Here is a 14,391-nt window from a genome sequence, read left to right as displayed (position 1 = left end):
TGCCGATTAAATTAATTTTTTTGTTGTTGCTGCATGACTTATAGCGCCACATTTTAAAATTAAAGTGACTTGTAGACCAGTGCCACATATGTTTTTTCCTCTCCATGGTGCATTTTTATACAGATGGTAGGAGGCATTAAAAGTGATCCAAGATCCTCATCTAACCTTCCATGACCCAAGGCCTACCTCACCATGAAATTTAATTGAAATCCCTTCATGAGGTTTTGAGTTATCCTCCTGACAAAACAAGCAAACAAACAAAGAAACAAAAGCCAATGAAAACCTGACCTCCTCGACAGAGGGCTTTAGAAAGTAAAGCAGTAGGGATATCCAGGAGCCATGATTCTACATTTCCCATAACAATTTCTTTGCTGTTTTCACATTTCAAATAAATTTAGAGGAAGTAATATCTATAGTGTTTTTTTTTTTTTTATCAGAGCCAGTTCAATTACTGAGAACATTTATTTTCACCCTCACACTGAAAGAATGTTTCATTTTGTGCCACATCATCTGGAATTTGATGTTTTCTTTGAACCACATATTATTGCATTGCATTCTGATTGTTCTCTAAGCTCTAAGTATTGATGCCTGTATCAGAGAGTGCCTACCCTTGCATAAAAAACTAAATAACTAGAAGACAGGTCCTACAAGACCATACCACCAGAGAAATAAAGACAAAATTTATCTTTAAAAGGACGAAAACTACCTTTAAAGATTTTATCTTTATCCCTGAAAGGGTGAGCGTGTTCGTTGACTCACAGTGGGGACTCTCTTTGGCACCCGCTCGCAGCAACAGTTTGGCCATGGGCACGTTGTTGGTCATGATGGCGATGTCGAGGGGTAGTAGGCCCTCACTGTTTGGGGTGTTGAGGTCCAGTTCTTCCAGACTGTACTGGGAGAGAAGCAGCTGGACCAGATCCAGCTCCTGGTGCTCCACTGCCTCAAAGAGGGCTTCATTACTCTGAAACTATGACACGTAGAAAATTAACAGAGGTAAAATAGATCAGAATGCGAACAGAAAAGGTTTCAATTGTGCTTTTACATATGTGCAACTCATCTCCCGTACACACAGTATAGACTTCATGATGATAGATGAGTGGGAGTGTGCTCTTACTACCAAAACGTCTCTGGCTATCCAAGTCTATACATCTCCCAGACTATTTTTGGACTACGACATTCTTGGGCTCATTATGTTTTCCTTCACTCTCTCGCTCTGGCTTACTATAGTGGTTTTGCGCAGCCGTTCTTTGTCTCCTCCCCGACCTGACACCACAGTGTCCTCCAGTGCAGGGGGGTTGGTACCCACGCGGAACTTTCCAGACAAGTTGCGGTACAGACGGCGAGCTGCACTTGGTGAGGACAGGCTTACTGTCTTCCGTACTGGGGCTGGCTGGTGAGCCTGGTCCCCCCTCATTGGTTGGGTCATCTTGGCAGTTTCAGCCCTGAAGGAAAGACAAGTTGATTGAAAGATAAAAGAAGGGAGTGCAGTATTTTTTTTTTTTTTTAAAGGCACGCTTCAAATTCATCCTGAGAAGTTAGATCACTTCAAATCAATTTCAAAATTTTATATTTTTAGGAAAGATCCATACACCAGTTAACAAATGCTAAGGTTCAAGAGGACCTCAAGTCAAATACAAAGAGGACAAGATTACCATATTTTACCATAAGTCATACCAGAGTATAAGGCGCCAATTGAACAGGAACAAAAGATATGTCACCCTGGAGTCCATATCGTACTGGACGATAACTTACTGTTTTTTTTTTACATTATCCTGGGGCAAGTTTAACAATGGACAGGAACTCAAAAGCATATGTGCACACCACAGAGTATGCTGTTATTTCACATAAGGACTTTTAAATTCCAAAAATAATCAAGATGGACAAATAAAAATTTGCTGGATAACATACTGGATGTTTAATGCTATTTCAACAAAAGGAATCGCAAGATGGACATGGATGGAAATGTGAACTGTGGATCTTTGCAGGAAGCCCGCAGCCTGTGGAGAGTACCAAAAGGAATTTTAAAAATTCCAAAAATAAACATCCGTGAGACAGTATATTAGATGTTATCTGACGTAGATGAAGATGGATTGCTAGTCCACAGTGTTGGAAACACTACAACAAAAATGCAAGAATATTTAATTTTTTTTCTTTTTGTAATCAAATCTTAAATTCGCAATTTTTCTGTATTGTTGTCGTGTACTTTTATCAGCGGCAATTATACAGTGCTGATTCCTAAAACAGCCCTATATAAGCAACAAGTTTGTTGTGTCCCCAGTTATTGAAATGGAGCAATATTTCCACCTGGTGGATATTTAATGCAGGTACAATTGAATTTCGCCAAACGCTCTAGTTATCATTATTAACGAGCACATGATTTTTCAGTATAGAAGTCACACTGGAGTATAAGTCACAGGACCTCCCAAACTAGTAAAAAAATAAACTGACTTATAGTCCAGAAAATACAGTCCAGACACTTCTGCTCAATGCCACCAAACTGACTCCAAGATAAAGACCTGCAAAATGTAACTTTAGTTTTTTATGTAATACTTGGTTTTTGACATTAGTGTCCAGATCTGTCCTCTTTGAAGACTTTACATATTGCTTTACATTTTTCATACAAGAAACACAAAAGCGAAACTGGATAAAATTTTTGGTGGCAAAATGAGTTGTGACAGCTGCATACAGTATTTTACCCAAAATGGTAAAAGTTTCTACAAACAAATCGGATGAAAAAAAAAAAGTTATGCGGGCCCTTAAGAGAAAGCCAACAAAAGAAACTGACAACATAAGACAGTGTGAACAAAATATCAGTGACCCAACAAAATACACCAAATTGCTGCCTGAAGGATCTTATATAACAACAGGAGAAACCATACAGTGCTGATTAAACCAGCGGCACGACTAATGCTGGCCTCTGCAGTCATGTCATTTGGTTTACTGCAATTTGCCAACTGGGGCATAAGCTCCTGCTTCACTCTGAGAAACCTTTTTTAGCTCCCTGAAGGAGTCAGAGGACAGCTACAGGACGGCACCTCAAAAGAACAAATGTGTGACGATATTAACCAAACCAAACAAGTTAGTTATGAGGGCGATACACAGTTAAACAAATATGTTCACCAACTTAATCAAGAGAGCACAGGGTGGATATCTGTCGCTTATTTGCAGTAATAATGTGAAATCTTGAAAGAATGGCAAAATTTTGTGGGACTTCTCATCTGTTCTCATTTAATCTCTTTCCAGTAAGGGTCAGTTGGAACCTATGAGCTATGTAAGTGCTACACAGGCTGTGAGGCCTATCTGACAGGTGCTGGTCTGGGGCTACCATGGAAGACCACTACTTCTCCTTGATGGGACACCAGTCCATCACAGGTTATTTCCACAGCCAAGGCTGGCACCCATTTACAGTTGGGTGGACTGGACTGGAACGATTTAACTGAAGTGTCTCGTCCAAGGACACTGACAAGCACACACCCAGAATCACACTCCAGTCCGTATACTGGTAGTCTAACTCCTGTCCCACAAAGTCACCTGACAAAAAGTTAATAGAAAGACATAAAAACACCCTAAGCTGTTCATATATATCCACAACCCCCCAAAGGTATATTGTTGCCCCTGGGTGTCAGGAAGATTTATTGCATCCTGAAGTACATATATTTGGAATATTCATAAACGACCTATTGGTTTATAAATCGCTCTCTTTACAGAGAGACTGAGCAAGCTCAGTTGCTGTCAATCACTAACTAATGGCATAGTGATAAGTAACACTGTTCTGCCAGATGGGCACCATGTTGGCATTCTGAGTTCTGTGAGTCATCACGGATTTGGAACTTCCAGCCTGTCAGTCCATTTGACAGTGATACAAAGCTTTCTTCAACTAACTTTCATGTAGACCAGCATGCCCAGCCACTGGTGTTTTGGTATCACTGGTATTAAGACTATGCTGTTCTCTCCATCCAGCCATGGGAACTATGTAAATGGCAGCGTTTCTCCAGAGTGTGTCTGCTCAGTAGTGTTCAAACACCCTCAACTGCTGAAGGAAATGTCAACAAGACTCTACAGGCGATGGTGACAGATTCTGTAGCCGGTTCCACCAAACAGGGCGGAAGATAAAGGAATTCCTCAAGGATGTGCTGTCATCAGCTTCTTCTCCTTCAGTTCTTGCCTTTCTCTCCTAACAGCTTGTCCCCAGCACACCTCCCAGCCTTTCTGCTCTTTGGCCTTCTGGTTTTTCCATCCTACCTTCCTTAATGACTGTGCTTTCTCTTCGCTCATCTCCCACTTTCTTTTCCAGACCGAACTCTGAAATCTCAATTGAATACACTACGATTATAATAAATGATTGTGTCAGAAACTCATGAATGCTCTGATATTTCACATCTACACCAGAAGTAGTAAATGCACCAATGGATCACCACCAATTCCATATGTTGAGAAAAGTATCTCACAGGCCAAGAACAGATTGGCAAGGTGAGAACATCTGTAGGAAAAATTATATTTATACTCATGTTCCGCTATGGAAGCGTAAGCCCACAGGAGAATGCACACACACGTACAAACCCTCCCCCATCTTATGTAGTTTATACCACAGCTGACAGCGGCCCCCATTGTACACTTTAAAGCAGCTCCACACCCCCCGCAACAAGCCCTTTTTCCCAGGGCTGATACACCTAAAATACCCCCGATCCCCATCCTTTCCCGCTCCATCCCATCCATCTCCACTCCATCCCGTAATAGGGACCTTATTTTAGACATCCTCGTGTTCCTGACTGGGCCTAACCTATTCCGGGGTTCCAGATAAAGCACGGCAGGTATTTGGAATAATTTTTCCGAGGGCCTGGCCTGGAAGATAAAACAAGAGATATATTTGTAAAGCGTGTGCCAGTATCCTATTTCAAAGAGAAAGCCCATTGGAATCCAGCCCCAGGCTTATTGTTATTTGCCTGAGATGGAACAGGCGACTTTTTTTTTCTGTCGGCAGGATGGTGCCCCATCACTCTGATGACATTAGGGACTATGTGACATGATACGATTTTCTTTGTTTCTTTTTGTATTTTTCTTTTTTTGGGGGGGGGGGGGGGATGCTTGTGTGTGCTGCGAAAGACAGATTCACAATTGACTACAGAAAAATTACAATTCGTGCAAAAAAAAAAAAAAATAAATAAAAATAAACCTATACCACACAGACAACTTCAATGAATTCTTGCAACAATCCATTTGCCCATACTATAAAGTTAAGACAATAATGGCACAGTCTTGATATGCTGTCCAACCAATGGTGATTAAAAGGTGGACATGCGCTGAATTTGCTTTTAATTGATGGGGTGGATTCAGAACATCTCAAAATGACATGACAAGCCTTATTTTACAGTGCTTTTTAAACAAACAAACAAAAAAAAAATATTGTGCATGTTGGAACTTTTAGGCTTGAGGTGAAGTTTTGACAACTTTCTCAATTCAACGCTAAATGTTATAACTTCTGGGATTTCAAAATTTGCTGGCAGTACAACTTTAACTGGTGCATTGGATTCAGAACATCTCATATGTGCAGTTTTATGTGAATAAATAAATAATAATAAAAAACATTCTCTGTGTTGTAACTCACGAATCTCAAGACTTTTGGATGCCAACATTTTGACAGGCATACATACCAGTCGTGTTTTATTTGAGATGATATGAAGTGGCATTATTTGGTTTCTTCTAGGTTTCACTTGAACTTTAGTCACAAGGTTTCTCCAGAGGATGCAAATAAGATAACCACAATAACAAGAAATGGATTACAGTGACAATAAAATTACCAACCTTTACACAAGGATTCTCATATAAAAAGGACACTTTCCATGACAACATGCTGTTTCGGCCTACACCCCACTACAAGCAGCATAGGAAAAAGAATAGACACATTTGCTTTTCCAACCTGTTTCAACAGTTTTTGCACGGGTTTGCTTGGATGGATGAGGTATGCAATGCGTGTACGTGCACACGCACAATTTCACAGTCTTTCCTGCAGATTTAACAGGTTTTAAAAATCAGATGTAGTTGTTTTGGGAAACAAAACACTTTACCATAAGCCCGTCTCCATTTCTGGCTTCTTATCATCCCACATCAAATACACACACATATATACAACATCTACATTATTAGGCATATAACCCTTTAAAAAAAAGCAAGCGCCTTCCTTCAGACAGTGAGTCATATGCACACAAAGAAGTCTGCATATAACGTAGTGTCAAATAATTTATTTGTAGTTTTAATAAAAGGGAAAGACCTGTGAATCACGTAGAAGCTGAACAGCCACATGTAGGAGTTTGGCTTTTGATACAACATAGCGGAAAAGTCAGGTCCTTTTAGAGAGGCTCACGCAAAGTTATGGGTTTCTTTTGGGCATAGAATAAGACATTCACATTGTGATCTGCCATCCGCTTTCTGAAACTGAGTGCACTGCTGTTTACAAAGTGGGCTCAAGGTAACGGATCTGCTCACAGCTTCAAAACACATTTGAAGCTGTGTATTTTACTGTATTTATTTTATTTTCTCATGTTGATGCTAACCTGTCCATTATGATGTGTGCTGCTGCATTTCTTGACCAGGTCATCCTTGTAAAAAAGAGGTTTCGATCTCAATGGAATTCTGTTTTTCCTTTTTTGTCTCCCATCGTGTACACTGACGACTCCGCGATAGTGAAGATTCTCTCCGACTGATGGGTAATCTGCAGTGTTTTCACAATCACCTTTTGGTATCGCCTCATCTCACTTGGACCCCAAAACAGGGCTGTATTTTTCACTTAATGTGTTTCTTTATCACTGTGAGAGAGGTTTTTCCTTGTATTTCTTCTTTTTGCATTGTGATATAGAACAGGTTAAAACCAAACCCAACCCCAGCCTCCAGCCATCTGAAATGAAGCTAACCCAGCAGTGGATACTCTTGCAGTTGCTTGAATGGTCTCTTGAGGCTGGTTAAAAAAAGGGAACTACTTCCCATAGAAGTTCATGTTAAAATGTCCAACTTTACAGCAGCTGCTAGCTGCCGTTGACAGACTGTATCTGTCCTTTCTGAGCAGTTTATGACAAAAATCTGAAATGAAATAAAATGCGTGTGTTCATACATGACTACTAGGCATGTGAATCTCATCACTGACAACGATTCGATAAGCACCTCGATACACTACCATCAATACGATGCAATGCGATACGATTCACTCCTGTTCCCGATTCAATGCGATTTGATAGCAATTCAATTCCTCACAATGCGATACGATTAATGATGGGTGTTAATACAATTTTATCGATATCGATGCCATTATTGATTCCGCTTAGCGATCCGATTCTTTATCGATTCTCTTATCAATACCTCTTCTGAATTTTCTTTCTACTAAAAGTAGGCTTTATATGTTTTCTATGTCAACAACATTTTCTTGAGTCTTAAAGTAAATAAATATGAAACTACTCACTGGATCCTTGATCTCAGGACATAAATAAAAATGAATAAAATCTGTACATGATGATTGGATCCTTGATTCAAACCATCAATTGAATCAATGCACACTAAATGAATCAATGCACTCTCATCTCGCACGTTTGTATCTAGATACCGATTCGTATCGATTAATCTCAACATGTCTAATGACTACATGCACAAAAAAAAAAAAAAAATTGTCCTCTGTTTAATCCATCCTAATTATAGTTAGACAAAATCCAACCACTAGGAGCAGCAGGCAGCCGCAGTCTGGCTGCAGGTGCAATGATGCAATCTTAGTCAAGGGCAGAGAAAGGGCAAGACCCTAAATGAGCATGTTTTTGATCGCAGTAGGAAACCAAAGTGCCAAGAGTAAACCCAGACATGGAGAGAGCACACAAACTCCACACAGAACAGAACAGGTGGGAACCAATCCCAGGACTTTCTTGCTGTGAGGCAACAGTGCTAACCACCGTGCCACCATTATCTGCAATAATATGACTTGTTGTGTGGTTAATTATCTTAATGAACTATCATAGATGTTAGTGCTAAAGTAATTCTCGAGTGAAATTTTCATGTTATTTAATTTGTTATGTTAGCACCGCTAGAAGCTATTGGTAGCTTGGTGAAGTTAGGTCCCGTTAATCTAAGGTGGCAAGCTGGTATTAAGTTTTAATACCAACAACCAAGCCACTGGCCATAAAAACCACCACCGAATCCACAAAAATAAATAAATAAATTACGCTTTAATAACACTCTCAAACCAAGATTAGCCTGTTCTTGTTAGCTTGTTCTCTAACTCTGAGAAGGGCTGCGGGGTGGGGGTGTTGGGCGTCATTCATCCCGCTCAGATCACACATTAATGGGCCCACACTCCAGGTCTTTACAATTATGGGTTGGCTGGGGCTGAGGCAGAGTAAACACACCCAGAGCCGCACTGTTTGAGCTTCAAACGCACGATCCAGAAAACCTGTGGGTGACACCATGGAGGGTTTGTCCCATGGTGTCACCCATAGGTGGAATGTCACGTTCATTGCAAATTCCAACAAACTGCAGTTGTACCTGTAATGTCTGCTTGGCGTTCCAGGGCCAGAAGATACCACATGACACAATTTAGCCTCATTTGAGATATTAGATGTTTTTGGTAAACATTTTTCACAGCACCTGTGTGTCACTGTGCCGGTGAATGGAACATTCCTTGTTACAGCAAGCAAACGCACAAATTTATTTATTTTTTGTCCAGTTTGTTGACTTTTTACACTTAACATTTAGAGTGTCTTGACAAGATACCACTTCACTCAAGTTCTTTGAAACATCATACGGTCTACGGTGTTTCAAAGCTCTATAGATATTCTGCAGTTGGTCCTTGGTAGAGGTGCGAGTTCTGTACATGCACTCTTAGTGCAGCAGATAACAGAATATTTGCAGAGGAATCTTTTAAATCTGGTTACAAGCACCAAAGTTTGACTGTGTATACCTTTTGGTACATATTTTAGAAAAATAACGTTAGCCATTTGAATTTTCAATAGGGGACCAAGTAGGGGTCAATTAAAGAACTGCATAGGCGTCAAAAAATGTTCCAATCATATTGAAAGCTATACCACATTATGTGTCTGATCACAAAGATTACAAAAAGGTATAGGTTGGACTACCTGTGACTGAATGTTCTGGAGTTATGGAGTAAAAACAGCAAGCATGGCGACAAAGGTCACTTTCAGTTTGTACAGGGGTCAAAAGTTAAAGTTGCTCCAATTATGGTAAAACATGATGCAAATTATTGGTTGAGTTAGTAGGATTTTAAAAAGGAATAGTTTGCACCATGTGTCATGCTTAGTTATCATGTTACAGGGTAACATATGTCAAATGTCATAGAATTCAATGGACGTCGACGTTGTTTGACCTTTACTTTGGAGACCAAACATTCAACACAGTCAGAACTATTCCATTTGTTAATCCTATTAGTTCAACCAATAATTTGCACCACGTTTTACCAAAACTGGAGCAACTTTAACTTTTGACCCCTGTACAAACTGAAATTGACCTTTGTCACCGTTCTTGCTGTTTTTACCCCATAACTCCAGAACATTCCGTCACAGGTAGTCCAACCTATACCATTTTGTAATCTTTGTGATCAGACACATAATGTGGTATAGCTTTCAATATGATTGGAACATTTTTGACCCCTATGCAGTTCTTTAATTGACCCCTACTTGGTCCCCTATTGAAAATTCAAATGCTAACATTATTTTTCTAAAATATGTACCAAAAGGTATACACAGTCAAACTTTGGTGCTTGTAACCGGATATGAACGTTTCTTACAGTTATCTGCTGTACTATCTCCTTCAAATAAGCATTTTAGCTTGACTGTCTTCATTTTGGTATGCCTTCCTCCCTCGTCCTTCTTTCCATCCTTTCCGTACCACCTTCACCGCCCTTCCTCGCTGTGACGTCCGTTCTTGAAGGTGAGTAGCATGATGACGTGCCGGCTCCATTTTTGTGCGTGTGAATGTGCCTAACTGTGTTTATTACAAACTGGCAAATGATGATTCATATCAGTTGACAGGTGTTATTTTAGTTGTCTATGTAAGTTAAATCCAAGAAAATAAACTGGAGGGCAGTGGACGGATAAACACAGAGATGGTCAGAGAAATGAAAAACTACATTAATTAATCAGAAGGACAGCATTGACTGAAAATTCTGTGAGAGGTGACAGAGAGAGTTGCAAAAAGTCTCGCTCTCCTGCCCCTTCTCTCTTTGTCACAAACACATAGAGTACGTTAGCTGCTCTAAATGTAGTTTGTAGAAGGAAATTCTGAAATCTGAGTCTTGGCACTAGACAGGCTGGAAGCAGGCGAGCTGCTGGACAGCAAGAGAGAGAGTACAGAGTAGGGTGGGGGTTCATTTTGTTGTAACCCCGCGTTTTGCTCTTATCAGCTGATAAGCAACGTGAGACTGAGGCAGCGTGATGTGCAACCCCTGTCACAGCGGCTTGGACATCACACTCACATATTAAAACAATGCTCGAGCAGCATTTTCCTGACAAAACAGCACTCAGAGTGACTTTTCAGGATCCAGTTTTCTTCTACAGAGGTGCAGTCGGTGTGTCTGTGTGATGAATTATTTATTCAGTGCTACGCTTTCTACAAACACCAGTTTGTCATCCACTGTGTGCTGACAATGAAATACTGATACAGTTCTACCAGATAACAGCTGTAGAGTTGGGATCCGATCAGCAATATCCCTGATAACGTAGTGATATGCTGGCAGTAAAGGTAACAATTAACAAATCGGAAATACGACTGCGTTGACACACAGCCCTCTGAATGGATCTGAACGCACTATGAACTGGTTGACTGCTTGATTTTAATGTTTAAAACTGGCTGTCACTTGTGACAATAGAACAAATGAAGAACTGTCAGGTTCAAACATCAATCTGTTGTTAAACCATGTTTGACCAGCAGAGCGAGAAGTGGCTGGAAAATCTTACTGAGCATCAGGTGGGCGGGGCGGGTGTATGCTAAAAATCTACAGACCATCTAGGCCTGGTTTCATACAGCACTCTAATCTTTTAGTCTATTAAACTTAGTCAACTACAGTTAGACACTCAACATTATCCATCTAATCACTGTTTCACATCGATGGCTAAACTTGTAGATTAGTGGTTTTATGCTAGTCAACGATTTTCATGGGCATAACAGCCTCGCTAGTGCCGTAGCCAAGGAACACCTTCAATGCATGACAGTTTTGTTTACGTCCGGGTTGGTCATTGTCATGAACTATGCAGCCTTTGCTTCGTTAACTGGCTTTATTGAGATTTATGGACATACAAACTGCAGAACAACATGCTTAGCGCTTAGCCAAGCAGTTCTTCTTCTACACTTCCATCAAGCCTTTTTTTGTGCACACAACACTGCTCAGCATAACAGCGACACCCGGTGGCTAACGTGAGAACTGTAACAAACACATTATGACAGTCGTCGTCTGCTGCAACCGCGGTGAAAAGCACAAGAAGCTCTCCTTATGGAAGAATACGAGTGACGTAGGGGTGCTCTTGAGTGTTCCATTAAGCGGTGGTACATGACAGTCGCCATGTTTTGAGGTAAGACACGGACGTTTTGTTGACTAAAATAACAGCCTTCTCTGTACCAGGCTAAAAACTTTAGTCGGGTAATGTGAAACATTAGCTGACTATGCGCTTAGTGCAATGACTAACGTCTTGAAATGAGTCAATTAAGTGAGTTTAGTTGACTAGACAAGATCAGACTGCTTTATGAAACCGGGCCCTAGTCATTGTTTTAATAAAGATTTTTATTTTAAATATGGGAAAGCTAAGCTGAGCACTGCAATAGCTAATTCTGCGTGAAACAGCATTCATCAATCAGTCTGTTTATGCAAAACCTTTCCCATATTTTATCACGTTTGGTCAGTGGCTCAGGGGTGGTGGTGGTGGGGGGGGTTTGTCCCTCTACTCCCCTCTAGATCCGCCACTGCTGTTGCAACCTTGTGTCGCCAGATTTCCTTGGACAACGATCAGCAGAGTCTGAATCATCCGTTTTGACAACTAACACTGAACGTTCATTCACAAGAAAATAATGTTTGCCCATCATCAGTTGACCATGTGACCAACTATAACTCAGTGCTTTCTGTATCAAAATCAGGTTGTGATATGCTGCTACTCCACAAACTGCCCACAGGTGGGAAGCATCTATACAGTCAGGTCCACAAGTACTTGGACAATGACAATTTTTTTGTTAATTTTCCTGTATACACAACCTGAATGAAGTTGGAATGAAAGAAGATGCAACTGCAGTGTGCATTTTCAGCTTTCAAGAGGATAACATGAATATTGCATTAACCATTTAGGAATTACAGCCATTTTATACATAGCCCTCAATTTCCAGAACCCAGAAGCAATTGGTTAATTAAATATAAAGATTACTGTTCAAGCAAATATTCACTTTTACAACCAGGGTTTCTTGGATAAGTCAGGGGACAGATATGTAAAAATGACCAAGTCACTGAAAGTGTCATAGACTTCATTTACATCAATCATTAGGAAATACAAACAGTATGATACTGCAAGGTCAGTCTGTCTGAAGTAGGAAGGTCTCAAAAACTGAGTGAAGGAAATTAGCAAGGGAACCCACCAAGATGCCCACGTCATCTCTAGGAGTTACAGGCTTTGGCTATGATAGAATAATCTGTTGCCCCACCAGATATCCTGTTTCATGGTGGAGTGGAGTGGAGTGGAGTGGAGGAGGATTATAACAGAAGCAATATAAGAGTCTCTCATGTGCCTTCTGGCAAATTTCAAACAGGCAAATTTTAAGTCCTGTTTTTAAGAAAAACTGGCACAGTGCAACAACACCAGACACATGGATGAATGGCACAATCACCAGTTTCTAAAAGCTGGACGTCTGCACTAGAATCACATTTTGATTGTTTTATTTCAACTTCATTGTGTACGTACAGAGGCAAAAACTAGGAGAAAAAAAAGTGCATGTTTTGCCACTAATGTCTTCACCTTGTGTTGATAGTAACTGGGTTTCCATTACAGAATTGGGCAAAAGCGAAGCAATATTTTCATAATGTTGACAAAACACAACTGCAAAACGACAGCATTTCCACTGAGTGATGTAATGCGACTGCTGAGTTTTGTCCTCTCAATCCAGCAAGGCTCTTGGAAGAAGTATAATTCCAATCGTCATGGCAACAAACGAGTAAGTCCTGCTAAGTACTGCCATTTTGTTGTCGTTTTTGGTTTTGCAAATCCAATAATACCATAACACCATGTCTTATATGATGTCTCTTCCTCTGTTCACACATACCACGTTGTGTATTTTAGAATGTCGTGTGACTCTTTCTGTATGTCATGACCTGTTATAGCGGAAAAAGTGTTTCCTTTGCAGTTTTGCAAAATAATCCTTTTGGGATTCTCCTGATAAACTACTTCATGCAAGCATACAAACTTTTTTGTGATATTTGAGGATTTGTTTTTTAATACAAGTGCATTTTGCACAATTTGGAGGGTAATGGAAACCCACCCAGTTACTTCAGATGTCTATAAGCTAACATGCCAGAAAACAATATGGTGACTTCTGTTCGGCACTTTTATGCATCCAGTCGCTGCTGATCCTCTACCCTTCCCGCAATGATTCCAAGCACATGATAATGTTCATAAGAAGTGCAGATGAAAACAACACACCACTTTCTGGTGTAGTATTCATCCAGTCATCCTTTCAATCTCTTGGTTTCTTTGAGAACACATTCGTTGTAGCACGAAACAATCAAACGATAACTTGGAGGCACAGTGGATTTTTATAAGGGACTGAAGTTATCTCATCCATAATGCACATTGCACAGTTGAGAAAACACCCACGAGTGTTTTTGATGACGAGGATCCAATATCCATCAAAACAAAAACAAAACAAAAAAAATTAGCTATGATTGTATTGAACATATTCCTACAAAAACCACTTCAAAGCCGTTTTAATTGCATGTGATGAATTTTGACTTCGGAGCTGCTGATTCAAACCACACTGTGTATACTGACAGTGTTTTCTAGACACATCTAGAATATCATATCACACACACACACACACACACACACACACACACACACACACACACACACACACACACACACACACACACACACACACACACACACACACACACACACACACACACACACTGTCACATACACATTCTCACCCTGCCCTTTATGGCTCTTTGATTCTGTTTTTTTTTTTTCCTTTTTTTCGTCTCACTCGCTCTCTCTCCCTCGGGGGAAATGGGTGATCGGCTGTATGTTTAACCTTTGAAGTGGACCCGCTGTGCCGAGCAAGGCCTGCCACCTGTTGGTGCTGTGCGTGCACACAGAGGTAAATCTCTCTCATTTTGATGAGACAACAGTGCAGTCACCATGGGGATGT

General features: G+C 40.4%; 1 protein-coding gene across 1 annotated transcript in view; it reads right to left on the bottom strand.

Moving 5' to 3' along the window:
• The window catches only part of LOC117530936 (ankyrin repeat and fibronectin type-III domain-containing protein 1), a 322,495-nt gene that overhangs the window by 40,795 nt on the left and 267,309 nt on the right, over positions 1-14,391 (bottom strand). The window contains exons 7-8 of the mRNA XM_034193900.1: positions 1,205-1,442; positions 760-967 (exon numbers count right to left, since the gene is read on the bottom strand). Coding sequence (XP_034049791.1) covers positions 760-967; positions 1,205-1,442 — 446 coding nt within the window. The remainder of the gene's footprint in view (positions 1-759; positions 968-1,204; positions 1,443-14,391) is intronic.

The sequence above is a fragment of the Thalassophryne amazonica genome, chromosome 18 (genome assembly GCF_902500255.1).
Source record: "Thalassophryne amazonica chromosome 18, fThaAma1.1, whole genome shotgun sequence".
NCBI classification, from domain to species: domain Eukaryota; kingdom Metazoa; phylum Chordata; class Actinopteri; order Batrachoidiformes; family Batrachoididae; genus Thalassophryne; species Thalassophryne amazonica.
This window is presented reverse-complemented; position numbering and strand designations above follow the sequence as displayed.